Source organism: Chelmon rostratus, chromosome 4, assembly GCF_017976325.1.
Source record: "Chelmon rostratus isolate fCheRos1 chromosome 4, fCheRos1.pri, whole genome shotgun sequence".
Lineage (NCBI taxonomy): Eukaryota > Metazoa > Chordata > Actinopteri > Chaetodontiformes > Chaetodontidae > Chelmon > Chelmon rostratus.
Window position 1 is genome coordinate 27,763,869 of NC_055661.1, and position 22,802 is coordinate 27,786,670.

Below are 22,802 nucleotides of genomic sequence, written 5' to 3' on the forward strand. Positions count from 1 at the left end.
TTCAGTATCTAGAATGATTGGCTGAGTGAGTGGAGCTTTTCAGCCCTCTAGGTTCTACTACTTTCATTTAAAGAGATGCTGCGAAGGAAAGTAAAAGACCTTTGCCATTCACTTACATTGTACATTATTAATGTGATATATTGGACCAGCGCTACTGTCCTTCTGTGCAGCAGCAGCAGCAAAACAAATCTTCAAAAGTCGTTGTCATTAGCCCTCAGGACATAATAGTCTGACAGTCCCAAACAGCTGTAAAAGCTGACAGGGCTCAGAGCATCTTGAACGACTTCCTGCAGATGAACAGACAGGAAGGTGTGTGAAGGAGTCTGTACTTTAATATTTAACTCTGATAAAATGATTAAGGAGCAAACACCAGCCTTACAGTGTAACAAATAACATTTACTTCATTTCTGTACTAAGAGTGCCATTTGATGTACATCATGCACTTAATTGAGTATTTCTGTGCAATAGTACAAACACTGTATTTATTATCCAATGATCTCACTCATGTGCAATTATCTGACTCGTGCAATTCAGTATGGCAAAAGTATTTTTCATGGCAACAGTATTCTTTTACTCTTGTATATCATGTACATATACCGTATAAATAGTTGATTTTTATTTTTAATCTGTATTTACATTTTTAACATGTACTTTTATTCACTTTTTGTTCTCTCTTTGTCTCTAATCCAAGTTGCTGTGTGTAACAATTTAATTTCCCAAACACGGGATTAATAAAGATTTATCTTATCTTATCTTATCTTATCTTATTTCTGTTTTCCACTGCTTTATATTTCTACTTCATTATATTTCAGAAAAAGTTACTCCACTACAGTTTTTTTCACAACCACGCAGTATTAACTTTTCACATCTAGATTCTATATCAAAAGAACATGTGATTGCTAAAGGTTGAACCGGTATATGTTTACTGATCGTAATAAAAAGATCACTTTCATTAAGTAGTTTTCATGATTTTTGTTGATTTGTAGTCAAACGTTCAAAGGTATATTGACAGTCAGCTGACTGCAGTCTGATTGCTTAAAATGGCTAAAAAGAACACACCTGCACTTTTTAATTAATTAGAAAACATATAGAATTGATATAAAGAGTTGCTGTACATTGTAATAGACATGTATAGTATAGATCAGTGTCCCACTGTATCAGTCAAACTGTCCCACCGAACCTCAACAACCTTGTTTGGTTTGAGAGTCTATAACTTTTAAACAAGAACACATTTCCTCCTAAACATGACATGAGCGCGGTAAGAAGTGCACCTCTTCCTAAAAACACGATTAATGTTTGTTACAGTCCGGCTGCACCCACCCAGCAACAGTCACAGGGGGCAATGAGTACTTTAACAGCTGATACCCTCAGAACATTTTGTTGATGATACCTCTACAGTTTGATGGAGTACATTTACAGTGTCACTTCTTCCACCACTGTTTGCCATAAAGATGCTGTTATTGACCAGGCTGAGAAGGCACATGAGGAGCCATGCTTTTCTTAAAAAGCTCACAGGATGATGGTGCTGTTGTTGTTGTTTCTGGGAGGATTGTGTGCAGGGAGCTGCAGCTGCAGCTTTGGCCTTTCCCCCCTCAGCTGTCTCATAAACAACATACATCACAAAACAGTGGAGTCTGCCTGGGCTTCCTCACGAGTCCACGCCCCTGTGGCTGACAGTGCATGCCTGCATGGTCTGGCCCAGGATCCAGGAAGGTTAGCGCACTCGAACGAAGGAGGACCGCACACATCATGATCCGGACCCTCGTCGCATGAAAGCCGAGCTCTCAGATCCAGAACTGCAGCTCTCATCCGAACGAAGGTAAATGACTGACTCTGTTATGATGTGGAGGTGATAGAGAGCGCACCGGTCCGGTGCAGGCGGCTGGTTCCCGCTGACTGACCGTTAGTTTACCTGCTTTGCTCCACCGTCAGCAGTCGTGACCGGCTGCGCGTTAGTTTGCGCTCAGCAGCCTTAAAGCTGCGTTCAAAGCGCTCATCGCAGCGCAGTCCACGGTCCCTCCTCAGCATGTTAACGGGGGGCTCAAGCTCCTAACCGGATGACTTATTGATGGTTTGTGCTGATCACAGGATGAATCACAGCTCTCCTGACTGCATTCGCACTTTTTCATGAGCTTCCGTTTAACGACAAAGTCCACAGAAGAAGAGTTCCTCGTTAATATCAGCCGAGGTATTCTTTCTGCAATGCGGGTGGGTTTTTTCCACGTCCTTAACGAGACAGGACTTTTTGTGTGCCTGTGGCTGGGTGTGTTCCAAACATGTCTGTTTTTGGATATCTGGGATTCAGACAAATTTCCTGTCAGGAGGGGACAGGATATGGCCTGGTCAGCTCAACTCAATGGCTGACTCATCCAGTGGAAACACAGGATTTTTCCTAAGCAGCTAATACAAACTCCAGGCTTCAGCTGCTGACCCAAAAGCCTCTTCAGCTCCGTCTCTCTCTGCTATTGACTTCATTTTCCATGAATCCACCCTATTATTGACAAACTGCAAGGACTGAACAGTCAAATTCGCCTACAAAAAACTCACCACTTTTGGTATGTGGCCGTCTAATTTGATTTTATTATATAAAGCCCCTAAACTGTACACCCTAACCTTAATACAGTGAGGGAATGAGTTTGGGATGCTCTGACATTTAAAACAACTCTTCAAAATCTGCAGACTGCAACTCTGGATAATCCCACAAAACACCAGAAGTAGAGGAAGTATTCTTACGCAAAGCGAAAGTTATAGACTAGTACTAGAATAAAAAAATACCCAAGTGCAAGTAAAAGCCATGCACTGAAACGATCTGCATCAAAACGTGTTGAAAGCATCAAATGTAAAAGTACACATTAAGCTGAAAGCTCTGTTCCAGAGTGTTATACTGCATGTTATGATTTTGGATTATTGGTACTGATGCGCTGACATTTTATTGTTGTAGCTGATTCAGGTGGCGCTAAGTTCAAGTACTTTAAACAGCACTTGGTTGTCTCTTCTACTGGTTTTATAAGTTAGAGGTTCCCAGACCCGAGGCAGCAGGCCAGTCCTAAACCTCAGAGTATTTGCTAAAGGGCCACAAGGGAATATGTGGACAAAAAGATGCTAACATTGTATAACTTTGTCGGCTATTACAGGCTATTTTTGCAGTAATTACCCTGCAGCCTGTGCTGCAGTTTTCTTTATCAGGCCCTGTCACACCCCTAACAAAAATGTACTGATTTTGAACTAAAGTAGGTCATCAGTGTGACGTCTGTCATCACCACCGTTCAGCATTCAGCAGCACAAGAGACACGTGAGGACGCTACATGAGAGGGGCCCAGAGGTCACGACACGTTGATAGAAATATTGTGTTTTGTGTGTCAAATCTTAATCTTCAAACTAACTGCTAATGAGAGATGTCAAATAGGTTTAACAAACTCAAAACTCCAGTTTTACACTCTGAAATGTAGAGTAGAAGCATCAAGTAGCATGAAATAGAAATACTAATATAAAGATCAAGTGCCTCCAAATTGTTCATACAAGACTTGAGAAAATGCACTTGGTTAGAACACACTGATAATGCTTTTAATGGGGACTTTTTCTTCTGTCAAATTAAGACTGGTCACAGGGAGATCTGTTGATAATCCAGAATAATAATCTAATGAACATTTTTCAATACTAGAAACAAAATTCAGTCGAGATAAATGTCTGAAACCTTGGAACATCGAACTATCTGCACGGCTATGTACAACTGTGCAAGTGAGAAAAATGGCCCCTGTGATTTGGTTGAACTGGCCCTTTAAAGTCAACCCTCAGTAATCAGTTCAGTGTAAACATCCCCTGAACACCCCCCCCCCCCCCCCCATCCCTCCTGTTGTTCAGACACTAAGATGGAAGAATCGATGCGAGACATTTTGTGTTTGAAAAATGTAACTGAACTATCAAAAATATGATCTCTCCAAAAGCCTCCAGGCTTTTAGCAACCTATCCAGTGATACCTGACAGCTAAACTCATTAATAATGAACTGAAGTTTGAGCGTGGATGAGTATTCAGCTATTGACAGCACCTGTCTGTTCGGCACTGTAGAGCTGCAGATGATAAAACACTGCACATTATGTTCTGGCACCTTGTAGAATATTCATTATACCTGCTTAGACTTTTAGACATACACGGCACGTTCGTATTTGGACGCTGTTTCACATTTTTTACCATTTTCACCAGACCTTCATGCTAAATACATTTCACACTGAGATGTGTGACTATACAAATCACTAGCGCTTATAATCCTCATGCACAAGGCCTTTTAGTTTTCAATGACACTACAGCCAAACTACTGCAAGACAAATTGGAAATAGGACACTTGCAGCTGTAGTAAGCACTTTACAGAAGGTGACCATAGAGGGTGTGAGCAGAAAAGCAGCATCAGGCATAGACAGCACTAGTTTTCATCATACTGCTGTTCACAAAGGCATGTTTTTAATAGTCTCTTAACAGATTAATAGCTCGCTGTGTGTAAAGACGAAAGGGCTGAGATCTGTTTTGATTGAAATGAGACCAAATCAGCTCTGTCAGTCATTGTGAAGCACTTAATTAATCCTGTTTGGGGAAATTTAGGTTTTATTTTTTTCACAGAACACACATAGGTCCAGCCACATCCACACACCTGTGGACATGCATTAGCGGAGAGATCAGAGTGATGAGGCCGCCACAAAGTCTGTGATTCAAGCAGTTAGGGATTTGGTGCCTTGCTCAGGGGCACCTCAGCAGTGCCCAGGAGCATGGTATGTGCTGCACTTGAACCTTTAACCCTCTGTTATTCAAGCAGAGGCCCTGAGCTACTGCCGCCTGACTACAACTATGGCATTAATGTCCAAACACTGTCACAAGCTCTACAAAATGACGCATTTGTTTAGTCTTTTGTGAGAACTGACTTTTAAATAACTACATTTCTAGTGTGCATTTGTATAATACTGAAGCTTTATTAGAGAGGACTGATGCTTTAGCTAAATGCTAACATAGCACTCTAACATACGCGTAATAACAATGCTAATTCGCTAATGTTTAGCAGGTATATTTACCTTCTTAGATTAGCATGATATACAGCCTATGCTAATTAGCACCAAACAAAGTACACTGAGGCTGATTGGATTTTCATTAGTTTTGTTCGTTAAAGTTAAAAAGTTAAAGTTAAAGGCTGGTTCAACTTTTTTGCCGCTTTTTTCCACGTTAGCGCCTCCACTGTGTCGATGGACTGACTCCATTCAAATCAATGAGAAGGCTGCATTTTTCACGCAGCGCTACTGTCAGTCTGAACGCCACAGCAGTGTTTTGAGCTAAAAGCTAATAGCATGCTAACATGCTTACAAACAATGCAGGACTAAAAAAACAGTGCTGAATTACTGATGCTAAGAAGGCACATTTGCCATGTTCACCGTGTTAGTTTAGCTTGTTAGCATGCTAGCATTTGCTGAACACAAAGCACAGCTGAGGCTGATGGGAATGTGATTAGTTTGGGTAGAAACCATTTGAAAATTTGACCTGATGCTGGCACTAGATGAAAGATTTTGCCAGTTATTATAATTCACCTTGAGGTAACATGAATGAAGGTTGTTCTAAACTGGTACATCCTTTATAATAAATACTATCATTGTTTCACCCTTCTGTGGCCAAGCCATGCTTCCCATTGTATGGACTGAAGGTCATGATGGCTAATTTTCCATTCTTTTGTTACAGGCATCATGATTCCTGTGATGGAATTCCGGCAGTTCTCTGAACAACAGCCAGCGTTCAGAGTGCTGAAGCCGTGGTGGGATGTGTTCACTGACTATCTGTCTGTAATCATGCTCATGATTGGTGTCTTTGGATGCACCCTTCAGGTCAGTAACGATGCCTCACCATGATGTCTCTACTGAAGGGGACAGGCTCTACCGTAGTGTGTTGCTTGTGCTGCTTGTGTCTCTTAGAAAGTGAAGGAGAAATGTAGCTAATGCACAATAAGGTAACATGAGCTTGTGTATGAGATAAAATGAGTTGCCCTTCTTTTTCCCTTAAATCTAGTGTAATTTAATTTGCTAGAGCAAGCCTTTAAACTCTCTGATATAACCTTACTGCTCTGCCTCCTGCTTTGGCACCAACTCAAGACCACTAATTCCCAGGTTTTACAACCTGGACTGTGTGCAGCAAAGGAAGCATTCAGCCCGTCAGGAGTTTACCAGTGGAAACATTCACCCACCCAGCCCCTCTTAGTAAACATACGATTCCCAGCTCCATTGGCCTGGTCCTTAACTTCTCTGTTTGTGTGGAATAGGAACCACTTTTGGCTCCTGCAGAACTCAGTAGTGTAAATCCTGGAAATTATACCAAAACATTAAAAAGAAAATGTTAACAGGATATTTATCAGGGTGTGAGCAGCTATTGTTTCCCACTCTCACCATAACAGTGTTTGGATATGATCTAATAGTTAGTAAACTGAGTGGATCATTAATTTTGTAGCCAAGTTTACTTTGTAAGTCAGAGCTTTATCAACATGGTACTTTGTGTAATTACTTCATTGCCTCACACAATAATCCCTGTATGTAGGGTCAGAGGGAGAAATACAGAGCGATCCTGAGTTTGTAAAATTCTGCAAATCAGCGCTCCGGGGATCACAGCCAGACCTGACTTTGCATTTTAATCTGTGATGTGCTGCAGCACAACTGCATTGGACTTACTATAGTTATAATGTCATTTTGACTCTTCCTATATAGAGTTTGTTTGCATTTACATACTATAATAGTCTCATATCATGTTACACTATAACGTGCTGAGCTGAGTATCAAACAGCTAAACACGGTTCAGACCTGCCAACCTTGAATTAAAGTGCCCATTTCCTGTTATTAGCATTGCAGAGTGAAGCAGCTGTTTTTCATTATTTACATTACAAGTAAACATTAAAGGAATTTGTTGTTCACTGATGTCAACTTCTGGCCAGTGTTCAGCATGTTTGCGTGCACTCAGTGAAGCTGCTACTCAGAGAAATCAGGTTTGCCGTTCACGCAGGTGCAGAGTAAAAACACAATGTGAGTTCGCTCAGTCCAAAAATAAGAAACAAAGAAGGTAACGAGTAGGTAAAAAGAAAAAGAAGAAGAAGCAGAAAACACATGAGGGTTGCTGAGTAAAAAAAAGACAAGAATAATTAAAAAGTATGAAGATACGAGTAAAAATAAAGGTACCTTGATATGCAGTATATACAGCATCTGTGGTGTATGCAGGTTGAGTGAGCTACTAGAATTAGCACTCTTAAATCTGCAAGAGAAATTTCTTCAGGATTTAAAACAATGCAAGGTGCTGCATCGGAGTGGGCACTGGTGAGGTGATGCATCCAGGACATCCAGTTCAGAAGGCTCATCACTCACCAAAACACTGGACAACTGTTTAGAATATTAAGGATAGGAAGGATTTTACTGCTCTGGAAAGTTATCACGGCAGCAAGCATTTTATCTTAGGGGGGGCTTAGGGGCTGCTTTTTTCAAACAGGGCTAATGTTGGTCTGAACGCAGCCATGATTACAGAAATCTGGTCTCTTGTTGACATTACGTATGCATGTGCACAAAATCATCATACTGGAGAAAGCTGACTCAGACTCGGTTACTTAAGTTCATGTAAACACGCTGCTCTCCAAGTGTGTGAATGTCGCCTTTAAATAGTTTTGCTCATCTTTCTTTTTTTACATTTTGTTTTAGGTAATGCAAGATAAAATCATATGCCTTCCGCAGAGAACATCGTTGCCTTCAGAGAACACAAGTGACGTGGAGGTGAAGTCGCTGTTACACCTGCAGTCCAATACTTCAGTGGTACCGAGAGAAATGACAGGCCTGAAAACCGATCTGGATCTTCAACAGTACAGTTTCATCAATCAGATGTGTTATGAGAAGGCTCTGCATTGGTATGCCAAGTACTTTCCTTATTTGGTTCTTATACACACTCTAGTCTTCATGGTGTGCAGCAACTTCTGGTTCAAATTCCCTGGCTCGAGCTCTAAAATAGAGCATTTTATCTCCATGCTTGGCAAGTGTTTTGACTCTCCCTGGACCACACGAGCTTTGTCAGAGGTGTCCGGGGAAAATCCAGAAGAAAAGGACCATAAAAAGAGTGGCACTTCCAGGTCCAACATCGCCGTGTCTCCCGGAGAAGGAAGTTTGGAGAAGACGCAGTCCCTACGGTCTATCCCGGAAAAGATTGTAGTTGAAAAGCCGTCAGCAAGTGTTCTTGACAAAAAAGAGGGCGAACAAGCTAAAGCTCTTTTTGAAAAGGTGAAGAAGTTCCGTTTGCATGTCGAGGAAGGAGACATCCTCTATCTCATGTACGTTCGCCAGACAGTGTTCAAAGTGTTTAAGTTCCTCCTGATCATTGCCTATAACAGTTCTCTGGTGAATAAAGTGCGGAATAGAGTACGTTGCGAAGTTGAGATCCAGGACATGACAGGCTATAAAGACTTTGAATGTAATCACACTATGGCTCATCTGTTTTCTAAGCTTTCTTACTGTTACCTGTGTTTAGTGGCCGTCTATGGATTAACGAGCCTTTACACCTCTTACTGGCTGTTTTACCGCTCGCTGAAAGAATACTCCTTTGAGTATGTGCGACAGGAAACGGGCATCAATGACATCCCAGACGTCAAGAACGACTTTGCTTTCATGCTACACATGATTGATCAGTACGACCCGCTGTATTCTAAACGATTTGCAGTTTTTCTATCCGAGGTCAGCGAGAACAAACTGAAGCAGCTCAACCTGAACCACGAGTGGACTGCTGAGAAATTGCGTCAGAGACTCCAGACTAACACCAACAACAGACTTGAACTTCAGCTGTTCATGCTCCCTGGGTTACCTGACACTGTCTTTGAGTTGACGGAGCTGCAATCACTCAAGCTAGAGATCATCAACAATGTCACCATCCCGGCCTCAATCTCTCAGCTGGAAGACCTTCAGGAGCTGTCTCTTTACCAATGCTCTTTGAAGTTGCACACAACAGCTACCTCCTTCCTCAAAGAGAACCTGAAAGTGCTTCGCGTGAAGTTTGATGATAACAGGGAACTTCCAAACTGGATGTATGGCCTGCGCAACTTAGAGGAGCTCTATCTCACTGGATCACTAAGCCCTGATGCCTCCAAAAATATAGTTTTTGAGTCACTGCGGGAGATGAAGTGTTTGAAAACTCTCTCCCTCAAGAGTAATTTGACTAAGATACCCCAGTCTATAGTGGATGTTTCCAGCCATCTGCAGCGGCTGTACTTACACAATGATGGCACTAAGCTAGTAATGCTCAACAACCTGAAAAAGATGTCCAATCTGATCGAGCTGGAGCTAGTGCGCTGTGATCTCGAGCGCATCCCACATGCAATCTTCAGCCTGACGAATCTGCAAGAACTTGACCTGAAAGAAAATAACCTTCGCTCAATAGAGGAGATTATCAGCTTCCAGCATCTTCGAAAACTCACGAGCCTCAAACTTTGGTACAATGGTATCATGTATATCCCGGAGCATATCAAGAAGCTCGGTAGCCTTGAGCGCCTCTACTTCAGCCACAACAAGATCGAGATATTGCCTTCACACCTGTTCTTGTGCAACAAGCTGCGCTACCTGGACCTGTCCAACAATGACATCCGATTCATCCCTCCAGAAATTGGAGTCCTTCAGAGTCTACAGTATTTCTCTGTCACCTGTAACAAAATCGAAAATCTGCCAGATGAGCTCTTCTTTTGCAAAAAGCTCAAAACGCTAAAGCTTGGCAAGAACTCGCTGTCCATACTCTCACCAAAGATTTCCTACCTAGCTCTACTGACATACCTGGATCTCAAAGGCAACCACTTTGAACTCCTGCCACAGGAACTTGGTTGCTGTCGTGCTTTGAAGCGCAGTGGCCTTATAGTGGAAGAGACACTGTTTGAAACTCTGCCTTCAGATGTCAGGGACCAAATGAAGGCTGAGTGAAATGCCACAGTATTGTAGCCACAGTGCCTGCTGTTTGCTCTGTCTACCAATTCAGAGCATTTGTTTTGTAGAAACTCATTACCATACTTAGGTATTACACTACTGTTAAGAAAGTTAAGAATTCTTCCTTCAGTTTCCTTGACGGAGGTAAAAATTACATATTCATATGCTGTATTGTCATAGAGAACGTGGCTGCAACAGGGTTGCTTGCTCTGTTATTAACTTCTGACATATTATACAGCCACAAATCCTTCTTCACATTCTTTCTGAGACTGAAATTAAAAGATCATATCTTAATCACATATCTAAACATGAAGCAACAGTCAGCAGGTGATTATCTTACCTTAGCACAAAGCCAGGAAGCGGGAGGTAATACCAAGCCTGGCTCTGTCCAGAAGTGAAAAAATACACCTACCAGCACCTCTGAAGTAGCATATTTTATTTTGTTTATTTAATTCATTAAAAAAAAATTACTGTAGAGAAAAGTCATGGTTTTATGGGGAGCTACATGCTTGATGTTTTTTTTTTTTTTGGCTTGGTGCAGTTAATGAAGTCTCTTAATAGCTGCTGGTAGGTGGACATTACTGGTAATCACTAGACAGAGCGAGGCTAGCTGTTTGCACCTGCTTCATTTCTTTATGCTAAGCTAACTGTCTGCTGACTGTAGCTTCATAGTTTGTGCCCAGACATGAGAGTGAAACCGACCCTCTCTTTAAAATCTCAGCAAGACAGAAAATCATTTTTTATTTCCCCAAACATTTTTAAGCACATTTCCTGTCACTGCTACAAAAGACATTTGAGTACTGAATGTAAATCTTAACTGAAGACCTCACTTAAGTTTAGGCCAGTAGCCTTACATATGCTGTATTTTATATACTTTATGTTGCCCTTACGAAGCTTTTTATTTTCTTAAACAGACTGTTAGTTCACATGGATCGCACCAGGGAAAATGCAAAAAACAAAGGATATAACATATAGAAGTACATGTATTACCTTGGCTAAACAGCTCTGTATTATAGAAAGATGACATTTTGAAGTGCATTAAACTTGAAGGACTATGTCATACTGGTGTTTTCTTCGGTTCTTGAAATGTGCATAAGAAGTATGCAGCCTACTACAAAAATGTATTTTTATAAACAGTATTTTTATGTTGCTGACCAATAAAAACTCATTTTTGTACATGTCATTTCTTAGGGTGGAATTTCTGAAAGTTTTAAGACCACAAAAATCCACTATTTAAAAAGAATGACCAGATTTTCAGACAAAATAATAATAATAATAATACAGTCTGATGCAGTGTAGTGAAAGCAACAGTGCTGAACTAGAATTTTAGAAAAAAAATAAAATTCAGTCTATGATGGTATGCTGTAGCTGAAAGGGTAACTTCACATTATATGTTCTGAATTGTGTTGTGGGATGTCACCTGCTGGCTGGTGAGGATTAATAAGCAAAGAAGATTAGTCTATTATTGTGCATGCATGAGGCACTGATGGAAAAATAAAGTTGGTCTGAAAAGTGTACAAAAAAAAATTCAAAAAGTTATTTGGACAAAATCAAAGAGAGGTTGTTTGAAGACTTTGCAGGGACTGTGGCTGCAACAGGATCAGCTATTTAATAAAGAATATGAATTTTTCTCACCAATATGCTCACAAGGAATTAAAGTAAAATTAGGTGAAGAATTACATGTAATAAAAACAATGCTAACTACATTTTAACATGTACTAATATAGAAGTAATAACTGAAGTTGGGTTATGTTAGCCATCTAAATATGTTACAATTATTATTTTTCAGTTTTTATTTTTGTATTGTAATTTGCTATTGATGGTCACTGTTGTTAATGTACCATGTTAGCCAAATGGCTAATTTTCAACTGTCGCTTAGGTTGGAATGTAGGCTACATCGTGTGCAAACATACCAAAAACAAAAAAAAAGGGTTGAAGCATCGATGACAACAGAAAATGATGAAGCTACTGAGGAAAACTTTTCAGTGGCTCATATTAGATGCTTACAGTAAGTTTGAGGTGTTTCCGAAGACAAACGGGCTTCTTCCCCTCTTAAATGTAATATTTAAAAGCAGAAAAATATGCTACAAGAGTGGCTTGAGCGTGAGCTGTTGACAGGTTTCATGTAATGTTTTGGAATAATAATAAGACGTGATGTAAATTAAAACTGCATCTTTTGCACTTTTACGACGGTCCCTAACTTCAGCGGGTCATCTGCCTCTCTGCTGTCAGTCCGTGAGGGTTTCCAAAGCGCTTTATCTGCACATCATATCAGCTCCTGGTGTGAAACATTGGGCGACATTCACCCTGCACACCGCAGTCCACGGTCATGATGAACCGTGTGGAGGATCGGCCTCAGCGGCTGTGTGAATAACATCAAACCCAGCACACCTCCAGCAGCTGGGGCTGCCGCGCCGGCTGCGCCGCCGCTCGGAGGCGGGGGACCCGGCCATCTGAGGCGGAGTGGGGGTAGTCAGCTAAGCTGCTTACAGCCCGGCCAGCAGGCCCACGGTTGAACAGATGCGAAGAATGGACGGCTTCATCATCGCAGCGAAACATGACGTGTAAGAGGAGGCGTTGTTCGGTACTGCTGGCATCGACATAAGTGGATCAGACCTCCTGAAGGTGCGTATCTGTGCTGGAGCTCATCTGCTGTGATCCAGGATCTACTGATAGAACCGCTGTGCTCCGGCCCAGCAGTGTTAGCAGGCTATGTGGAGGAAACGAGCAGGGTTGGGGCTGTTAAAGTGAATTTGGTGCGCTGGATCTGAACGCGTCCTGATTTTCGTTAACGGAACCCGTGTTTTAGTGTTGCGTTTAAAGGCTTCACGGACATCAGGTCCACCTCTTGTTTTGTGCGCACGGATGCGTGTTGCTGCTGGAGCCGGTCTCAGCCTGCTGAGTGACCTTCATGTTTTCAACACACACAATAGAAATGAGTCGCAGTGGTGGCACAGATTCATTTTCTTATGATTTAATGTATTTTTATAATAACCTACACAGAAAAGGATTTGATGTGTCAGCTGAGTTTTATACAGGCCTAAACTAACAGTATTTACTGGCAGCATGTCTAAGCCTCACCAGTACGATGGTGGTATGTATGTTAGTGCTGGCAGGCTTCGTAATAAACTGAGGCTCATTTGCAGGAGGAATAGTTAGCATGCTGCAGAGAACACTAATGGAAAGGGGGTCTTATGCATAATTCAGACTATATTTAGGTTTGCAGTAGTGTTGCACATGGCATCCATGCAGACAACTGTGCTGTGTCCCAGTTCAAGGGCAGCGTCCTCTCTAAATCCATAACAGTCTGACAAGGCTGTTCTATCTGAGCCTCCACATGGGCCCGGGAAATCTGGCCTAAAATTGGAGGACATAACAAGTGTATGATTTCAGTCCTCAGTATCCCATAATCCATCACGTACTGTGACCAGTCCACAGTGGTCCTCGTCAGATAGTAAAGCTATGACATGGCCTATAATTTCTACCAGGTGTGATATGCAAGTGACCAGAAAAATAGAAACACCTTCACAGTGTAATACAAAGCAGCACAGTGAACCTACATTAATGGCATTTTGAGGCTGTATTTTGTCTACGTGTTGTAATTTAAATGCATTGTTTCTAGTATTTTGTCCCTGTTGTTTAAAATTGGAATAGAAATTAAATATCAGAAAGACATTAGAGTTTAAAGTGAATACAACACTATCACAGTGTACAGTCGTCAACACCTGAGAGGCCCTGAAAGTGTCTCAAAAGGCAGAATTTATTCCAAGACTGTTGCATTGGATTGCGTTGGATTGCAGGACCCTGTACACTTCTGTTCCTGGTTTCTTTTTTATGATCACTCAGTGCATCTACTGAACCAATGAACAAGCACTGCAGGATGTAAACCGGATTATGACCACACATTAACTCTGTTGTGTTAGCAGCCTGCATATGTCTGCAATCATCACATAACCAGTAAAAATAATCTACAATATTAGGTTATATCTATATACTAATCATGAAACTGGTAATTTAACAACACCCCTTTAGTTTTGCCGCCTGTGGAGGCAGCTGTAGCTGTACACCTGTCTAACTCCTGTTAGGGAGCTAAGATAAGGTAAAAGCTCCATCCTGCAATAGCACATAATTTATTTTCATGAATTCACGTTCTGCAGACAAAACTTGTACACGCTGCTGATCACAGCTAAAAACTGCTGATACAATTGCTAAGACAAAGACAGCATTGAAGACATAGATAGATAAGATGAAAGATAGCTTGAATAAGAGGTGAAACGTGGAAATTCAGCCTTACTGCATTTCACTGGAGTTTAAGACAGTTTACAGCTGCCTGTGTGTGAAGGCCAGGTGACCGTATGGAAATGACTGCAAAACTCAGCTGGGATAAGAATCTCACAGTGTGCATGCTTTTTGTAGTGAAGCTTCATGTTAATTCATATTCTCTGTTTCAGGAATGTTCACCCTCACAGAAGTAGCATCCCTGAATGACATCCAGCCAACTTATCGAATACTGAAACCGTGGTGGGATGTCTTCATGGACTATCTCGGTATTGTCATGTTGATGTTGGCCATATTTTCTGGAACGATGCAGTTAACTAAGGACCAAGTGGTTTGTCTTCCGATTCTGGAGCCGACTCCAGAGGGGGCTGGGGGCTTCTTGGGACCACAACCACCAGAGACGGCTGATAGCTTATGGAACAAAGAAAGCGCCATCGGAGAGCAGGCGGCTCCTTTAATGGCTAAAAGGCCTCCTGATAGCATCGCTCCCACAATTCACTTCACACCGTCGGGCACTTTTGGGCAGCCTCAGCCTACAGGTGTCAGGACCAAGCTGGATTTTCAACAGTATGTTTTTGTCAACCAGATGTGCTACCACGTTGCTCTTCCTTGGTATTCCAAATATTTCCCGTACCTCGCTCTAATCCACACTATTGTGTTAATGGTCAGTAGCAACTTCTGGTTCAAGTACCCAAAGACAAGTTCCAAAATAGAGCACTTCGTTTCCATCCTGGGAAAATGTTTCGAGTCGCCGTGGACTACCAAAGCGCTGTCTGAGACTGCGTGCGAGGACTCGGAGGAGAACAAGCAGAGACTGGCTGGTGCCTCCTCCCTCCTGAAGCATCTGTCCACAAGCAGTGAGGAGGGGAGTCCAAACCAGTCCGCCCCAATACTGACTAAATCTGGGGTCACGTTTTCAGTTGAAAAGCTCGTGAGCGAAGTTCCCTCCATGACCATACTGGACAAGAAAGACGGCGAACAAGCGAAAGCCCTGTTCGAAAAAGTCCGGAAATTCCGCGCCCATGTGGAAGACAGTGACTTGATTTACAGACTGTACGCCATTCAGACTGTCATCAAAACGGTCAAATTCATTTTGATCCTGTGCTACACGATGACTTTTGTTGCCTCCATAGATTTTGACCACGTGTGTGAGCCTGAAATAAAGCATTTGACTGGATACGCCAAGTTCCACTGTACACACAACATGGCGTTCATGTTAAAGAAACTCCTTGTTAGTTATATTGCTCTCATATGTGTTTATGGCGTCATCTGTATATACACGCTGTTCTGGCTTTTTCGGCGACCACTGAAGGAGTATTCCTTTGAGAAAGTCAGAGAGGAGAGCAGCTTCAGTGACATTCCAGACGTTAAGAACGACTTTGCGTTCCTCCTGCACATGGTCGATCAGTATGACCAGCTGTACTCGAAGCGTTTCGGCGTTTTTCTCTCTGAGGTGAGCGAGAACAAACTTCGGGAGATCAGCCTGAACCACGAGTGGACCTTCGAGAAGTTGCGGCAGCACGTGACCCGCAATCCTCAAGAAAAGTTGGAGCTCCATCTTTTTATGCTCTCCGGAGTGCCAGATGCTGTGTTTGATCTCACTGATTTGGAAATCCTGAAGCTAGAATTAATCCCAGAGGCCAGGATAACGGCTAAGATCTCGCAAATGATAAACCTCCAGGAGCTGCACTTCTATCACTGTCCCGCCAAAGTTGAACAGACTGCTTTCATTTTTCTTCGTGATCACCTCCGGTGCCTTCATGTCAAGTTCACAGATGTTGCTGAGATTCCTAGCTGGGTATACTTGTTGAAAAATTTAAGGGAACTGTACTTGGTTGGTAACCTGAACTCTGAAAACAACAAAATGATCGGACTCGAGTCCCTGCGAGACCTCAGGCACTTAAAGATTCTGCATCTCAAAAGCAACCTCACAAAGATCCCGACAAACATAACAGATCTGTCTCCACATCTGGTCAAGCTGGTCGTTCATAACGATGGTACGAAGCTCTTAGTGCTGAATAGTTTGAAGAAAATAATGAACCTCGCGGAACTGGAGCTTCTTAACTGTGAGCTGGAGAGAATCCCCCATGCTATCTTCAGTTTGAACAACCTTCAGGAACTGGATTTAAAATCCAACAACATTCGCACCATCGAGGAGATCATCAGCTTTCAGCACCTCAAGAGACTGACGTGCCTCAAGCTCTGGCACAATAAGATCATCACCATTCCGTTGTCAATTAGCCACGTCAAAAACCTCGAGTCGCTCTATCTGTCACACAACAAGCTCGAGTCTCTACCCTCATCGTTATTCACCCTTCTCAAGCTGAGGTACCTCGATGTTAGCCATAACTCCGTCGTGGTTATACCACTGGAGGTGGGCTTCCTGCAGAACCTCCAACATTTTGCCATCACCGGCAACAAAGTCGAGGTAGTTCCCAAGCAACTGTTCAAGTGCGCCAAACTGAGGACCTTATGTCTCGGCCACAACTGCATCACCTCCATTCCTGAGAAAATTGGCCAGCTCTCGCAGCTGACACACCTGGAGCTGAAGGGAAACTGTCTGGACCGTCTCCCGGCTCAGCTCGGCCAGTGCTGCCTCCTGCGCAGGAGCTGCCTGATTGTGGAGGATCATCTCTTTGACTCGCTCCCCATGGAGGTCAAAGAGAGCATCAATCAGGAGTCTAGCGTTTCTTTTCCAAATGGGTGTAAGTGTCTGAGTGATGGCCGGTAGTCACATTTTCGTGGCATCAAATGTCGTGCATTTAACCGTAGGTTAGTGAAGTCTTTTTTTTTCATCATGTCGTTAGAACAGTAGTTCAGGGTACGGTGTTGGTACGCTTCGTGATGTTTTAGCAGCTTATTAAATGAACACATCACAGCACATACAAGGTCGGTACCGCTGGAGAGATTAAAAATGCTCATGGCTTATGTCATGTCTGTATTTGTTATTTTTTCATTTTATGTTTGGTTAATGTAGGGGCAAAGTAGCAGTTAAATCACTTTGCTTATATTTTTTACCTTTTGTATGCAGATATATCTATAGTGGATCTACGGACATTTGTATCATTTTAAACAATCCACCTTTTTATCTCTGTGGCTTCATTTGGTTTTCTTCAGATCAACAGGATGCACTTAAAATAGCTTGATTTAAAGAGATGGTTCACTCAGATTACAGACAACACATCTCACTTTCCTGTAATTTAATCTTGCCATGGAGGCAGTTTTAGTTTCGTCAACCCAAGTTTTGACTGTGAGGTTTTCACCATGATGCAAACAGAATTTGGTCTGCGATGCTCACGACATTAGATATGAGCTACTTTTCTTCCCAGCAACAATGTCCACAGTAGCCTTGCAGTTTTTGATCAAAGACGTATTGTTGGTTGAACCAGTTTACAGCAAGTGTGTTGATTATCCAGAGTGAACAGGACATGTTCAGCTGCTAAACACCATAAATATACTGCCATTCTCCCACATTATATTGGGATTGAGGCAGAAACCTCAGACACAGAAACTCAAAACTTGAGCAAATAAAACCAAAACTGCCTGTCTGACCAGAAACTACGATGTTACATGAGAAAATACAGTTTTCTGACATTTAGGAGAACTGACCCTTTAAAAACGGCTTATTTACGTAAATATTTGGTGCAAAGTTGAAGAAAAGTTTAGGTATAACTGATGTTATTAACCGGATGCATTCCAATTTGAATATACTTGTAATAAATTTTCAAATTATTCACCAAAATGATGACGGTTCCCATGTGATCCTTTTCTCTACTTGCCATTATTTTTGATACAGCAGTTTTTCAGACAGTAGTTTTCTTTCTCTTGTTCGGGCTCTCATGTTTTATTCTCGTAAACAGTATATTTATCATGTATTTTGTGTGTTCTTTGTATGTATTTATTATCTCATTGTGTTTTATCTGTTCTCTCTGCACAGCACTTTGTAAGTCTGGTTTTAAAATGTGCTATATAAAATAAAGGAATTACTAATTATACTGCTATTATTACTGTTATTCAATGTTAGAAATTAAGATGAAATTGCTAAAAGCTGTTTCTGCACTAAAAAAAAGAATTGCACGTTTGAATCTTGATGCTTGAAATACTGGAAACCCCTAAAAATTAACTGTAAAATTAATGTATTCATTGTGAAAACAGTGCAATAATAATGCCATAATAATGATATAATGAGGTAGTAGTTTATGTATTTCTCTCAGTTTTCAATGCTTTGTTGACAAATTCAACATTGCAGACAATTTACTACCTAACAATTTACACCATTTTACACCAGATTACATTTATAAAGGCAGTTGTTTCAAGTTTCAGTTTCAAGCAGCAGCTTGACTTGTGTCTCAGAAACACCTGAAGCAGTATAACACAGTGCTCCTGTGCTGCACTTCTCAGGCCGGTTCAGTCAATACACACCTATGAATGACATCATCGCTCCCACCTGAACTTGAGCTTAAATAATACAGAGCTCACAATTAATTTATGTCACACATAACTTTCAGTTCTGAGAGTTTGAGTTTGTGATGGAGCTTCTCCATAAGTTAGAAACAAGAACCAAAATGTATTATGTCATGTGTTTAACATGAGGATATGAAAGCTTAACATAATCACACATTACAGGTATTTCCTGTGAACAAGTGTGATCAATACTATAAACACTCTTTGGTCATAAGGAACTCAGATAGAAAAGTCACACTCTGACCAAACTCCAGCTATCATATGAATTCTCTTTGATGACAAACTGTGTTTTCACTCACAGGATGTCATTGTCTTCTCCTCCCCTCTTCCTCATCTGTTCTTGAGGGAGGTTAAAACTGTAACACAAACATTTGTTCAAACTGTAATCATGTGCCTCAATAGTTTGGACACACATGAATATTTGTGTAGTTTAAACTATATTTGGTCTAAAACATGATGAAACTGACCTCATTACTGAAGACTGTGGATGTAGCAGCAGAGAGGCTTCACACAGGATTGAACACATTTCTTGGGTAGAGTCTCCCTCTGGTGGAAGTTAGGTGTTACTACACCCATTGGTGCTCCTCCTATCAAGCACGTGGCTAACTCTTAGTTTTCACCTGCCGACCAGACAGTTATTTTGTCCAGGTAATTGTTAGTACTTAATTGAAGCTTTGGTTTCCTCTAATTGGTACCTTCATTAGGTGAAACAACTATTTGTGGGTATTTTCAGACACACACAAACACTGTCAAATTCATACGTATGACTTTAGAGATTTCATTTTACCTAATAAATAAAATAACAATTTACTTAATTTGATACCAGTTGACTTGAAAAGTAACCCAACACTGATTAGGATTTGAAATGAAAAAAGAAAAGAAAATCATATTGCATTAAATCATCCTGTATTAAATCATACAAAGGACCACTGTCTCAGAAAATATCACAGTATGTTATTACACGGTCATTATTATTGTTAAACCATAGGGCGTTTATTTGCTTTAACAAACACTTAATTATAATTTCACAAAGTATTATTTCCTATATTTTGTGAGTAACACTAATATGGTACAATTCAATACCATAGATAAGAAAATGTACGTGGTATAATAGCCAACAATTTTAGTGGTGATCAAAGGTTATTAGAGTTCAGAGTTTAAGTTTATTGAAAACTAATCTCTGTACACAGATATCTGCATATAAAGGCAAAATCTGGTTTCCGTTTGTAGGCTGTTTGTAGTCCGTGCTGTATTGACCAAAAAGTGCCAGAAGCTGCAGAATGGCCATTTGAGACTGGCTCCAAAAAAGGAGTCACAGATGCCCATGTGACCCCCATGTGACCGCCATAGACCCCCATAGACCACCCTCTGGACTGTAAACAATGACCAGCACACAGAAGAGGAAGTACACCAGACTACTACACCACAGCGGAAACATCGGCTGTTGTCACTACCTGATCTAAGTTACAGACGTGAGTAGATCAGTTCAGGTTCTAACACCTGACCGACAGGTAACCCTTAGCCCTAACAATCATTTTAGTGTTTATAGGCAGCACATAATCAATAAGTAGGATTAAATTGTTTCATAACAAACTCTATTATAATTACAAGCAGAAAAAGGACTTTTTAAGTGTTTCTCAATGTATTTGTGAACAGCTAAACCTCCTCCTGTGACACATCCAGAACTTTAGCTGTGATTGAAAGCTTGATAACATTATATAACATAGTTGTAATTATGTTATGTTATATTGGAATATATTGATGTTAAATACGAGTTTATAATTATTCAAGTGGCTCCATGAGATGGTGTTGACCTTTTTCAATGTAGCGTCATCGTGCTAATGTTTTTTTGCAGCGGTAACCTGTGCGGTGTTAAATGTGATAAATCTGATTGGTCACTGTGTTTCACTGCTGGCGGGCTTTCTCTTGTAGCCTAGCTCGCTATTAGCCCGTTCTGCCCAGCGTACACAAATTTAAACAAACACACTCTGAATTACATACAGGCCATCATGCATCACCACACCAGGCTCGATTGTGCCGTTTGGCTCCTCGGCTCTGGGCTGCGAGGAATAAACACATGTCGTGACAACTCCGGATGAGCGGCGGAGAGAGAGGCTGCGTGACTTTAAGCCGGCCTGACACCGGGGTTGTTAGAAGTCCGCCATCAGGTGGATGAGGAAAACACACCGCCTACAGTCCAGCCTTCATTACTTCCTTGGAATCAAGCGATGGCCTTAGTGCTCGTCACAAGCAGTTAGCATGCGCTTTCCCTCACAGGACTGCGCTGCCGGCCATGTTTGTATGAAGTGGTCATCATAGAACCAATGGCCATCAACCCGCACTGCAACCTGGGGACAAAGCTAACATGATGAGCGGCTCCTCAATCTGTGCGTCTGTTTCACGGAGCCGGCACATCAGCCGAGGAGACGAGTTATTGCTTTAACGACCCGCCGTGTGCTCTGCGCTCCTGGTTTGATCAGCGCCGCCATGTTCGTCCTTGGCAGACAACATATTTTAAAGAAATTCAGGTGTTTATGGAGGATAATAAGCACTCGTAAGTGCCGATTTAACAGCAAGAGAAAACCATTTGAATTTGGGCCGTTGAGGCTAATTTGTTGTCTTCCTGGTACTTCTGGTGATGAGACATGAGCATTTATTTTGAGTAAGTACGGCTGTGCTGGGGCTTTTGGGTCTGTATGTGGCCTGCTGCTCGGCTGATGCCCCGAGGACGGCGGCACATCTTCAGCGACAGCACTTTGTGAGCGCTCGCACAGCTGATGAGCTGTAATTATGTTTTAATTATTTCTGCAGGGCATCATTCTCTCCCGACGTGAACCCCCCCCTCCCTCGCTGCAAATTAAGACGTTCAGTATTTTGAAAACATTTGGTGATGAAACTCTCCTCAGTGAAGTCCACTAATTACTGCACAGCCTCGTGTCGGCGCCCATAGAAGGCGGCTTTGATGTCTGCTGCCCAGGATGATAATCAAGGGCACAGATCGCATGTGATTGGCTGTAATTGGGACAAGTTGTTTAAAAAAAAAAAGGGCACCACATGACTTTGACGGCTGCTTTGCACAGCCACCGCTCCGAGACGCTGACCCCACCCTCCCCCATCCTGTGCCCACGGGTTAGGAAGCCTTGTCACTTATTAAGCAGGCTGTTGCCATGAAGTGACAGATGTCCTGATGTGATCCGTCTGCATCTTTGGCCTCCATCTGTCTTGTTAGTACAAATAGTTAAGGATGGTGTGAGGAGAGAGCTGTTGTTCTTTCATATATGTTAAATGCGTTGGAAGCTCTTGTTTGTGGGGGCTGAAACGAGCCTCCCTGGCAATCCCTCCACAGCAGTCTCTCAGCTCCTCTTTTCCACCCCTTGTTTTTCAAGGTTTCTCTGCCTCCTCCGCCGCTTCTGCAGGCCCTGATGTTTAGGGTTCAGTGCCACTGAACCATATCTGAATCTCCATTTTTGCTCTGCTTTGCTCCCTGCTTGGCAGAGAAAGATTAGGGGCTCGGGTCCTGAGGTGCGTATCCCACCCTCTCTCTGGTCCTCACACCCTCCCTCTCTTCACCCATCCTCTGAGATTCAAATCCTTTTAGCTTCTTCCTCAGGTAAAATTGCCAAGGACCTTGTGAGCCCTAGGTTCCCCTGGAGGTAAAATCTATAATGGAGTTTTGATTTGAGCAAGAACAGCCTTGAAAATGGACTTCTTTAACCAGGTAGCTGCCTCGCAGAAGGTCAACAGTACTCCAGGTGGACACAACATGCCACAACCGTGTTAGAAAAAGGCAGAACAAAGGAACAGTTTTATTCCAAAGAAAGTGACCTGTAGACACTGTTGTAAATAAAAAATCAAAGTGATGCGTTGCTTTTGTAAAAAAATAAATAAATAAAATAAAAAAATCCAAACTGAATAATTCACTTACAGCATCAGCATCAGGTTGTACATAAATCTCTTATTTACCCTCATGTCCATCAGAGATTTACGGCTTTATGTCAGATAAAACGACTAAATTCAACCACAAATGACTCCAAATGAATGAAGAAACAGTTGATCAGTTTACATGCAGTCAATAATTTTTTTTTTTTTTTTCCTGTCATCTTGAC

General features: G+C 41.8%; 2 protein-coding genes across 3 annotated transcripts; both read left to right on the plus strand.

Moving 5' to 3' along the window:
- Positions 1-1,692: 1,692 nt before the first annotated feature.
- Positions 1,693-11,299, plus strand: lrrc8c (leucine rich repeat containing 8 VRAC subunit C). 2 transcript variants are annotated; one of them, XM_041936058.1, is made up of 3 exons: positions 1,693-1,819; positions 5,714-5,856; positions 7,702-11,299. In XM_041936058.1, the coding sequence occupies exons 2-3, from the start codon at positions 5,719-5,721 to the stop codon at positions 9,949-9,951; spliced, it is 2,388 nt and encodes a 795-aa protein (XP_041791992.1). In that variant the 5' UTR covers positions 1,693-1,819; positions 5,714-5,718; the 3' UTR covers positions 9,952-11,299. The 2 variants fall into 2 exon arrangements, with proteins under 2 accessions (XP_041791992.1, XP_041791990.1); XM_041936056.1 differs by lacking the exon at positions 1,693-1,819 and adding an exon at positions 2,409-2,555.
- Positions 11,300-12,460: 1,161 nt separating this feature from the next.
- lrrc8db (leucine rich repeat containing 8 VRAC subunit Db) lies at positions 12,461-18,155 on the plus strand. The gene is made up of 2 exons (XM_041935506.1): positions 12,461-12,579; positions 14,406-18,155. The coding sequence occupies exon 2, from the start codon at positions 14,408-14,410 to the stop codon at positions 16,961-16,963; it is 2,556 nt and encodes an 851-aa protein (XP_041791440.1). The 5' UTR covers positions 12,461-12,579; positions 14,406-14,407; the 3' UTR covers positions 16,964-18,155.
- Positions 18,156-22,802: the final 4,647 nt, after the last annotated feature.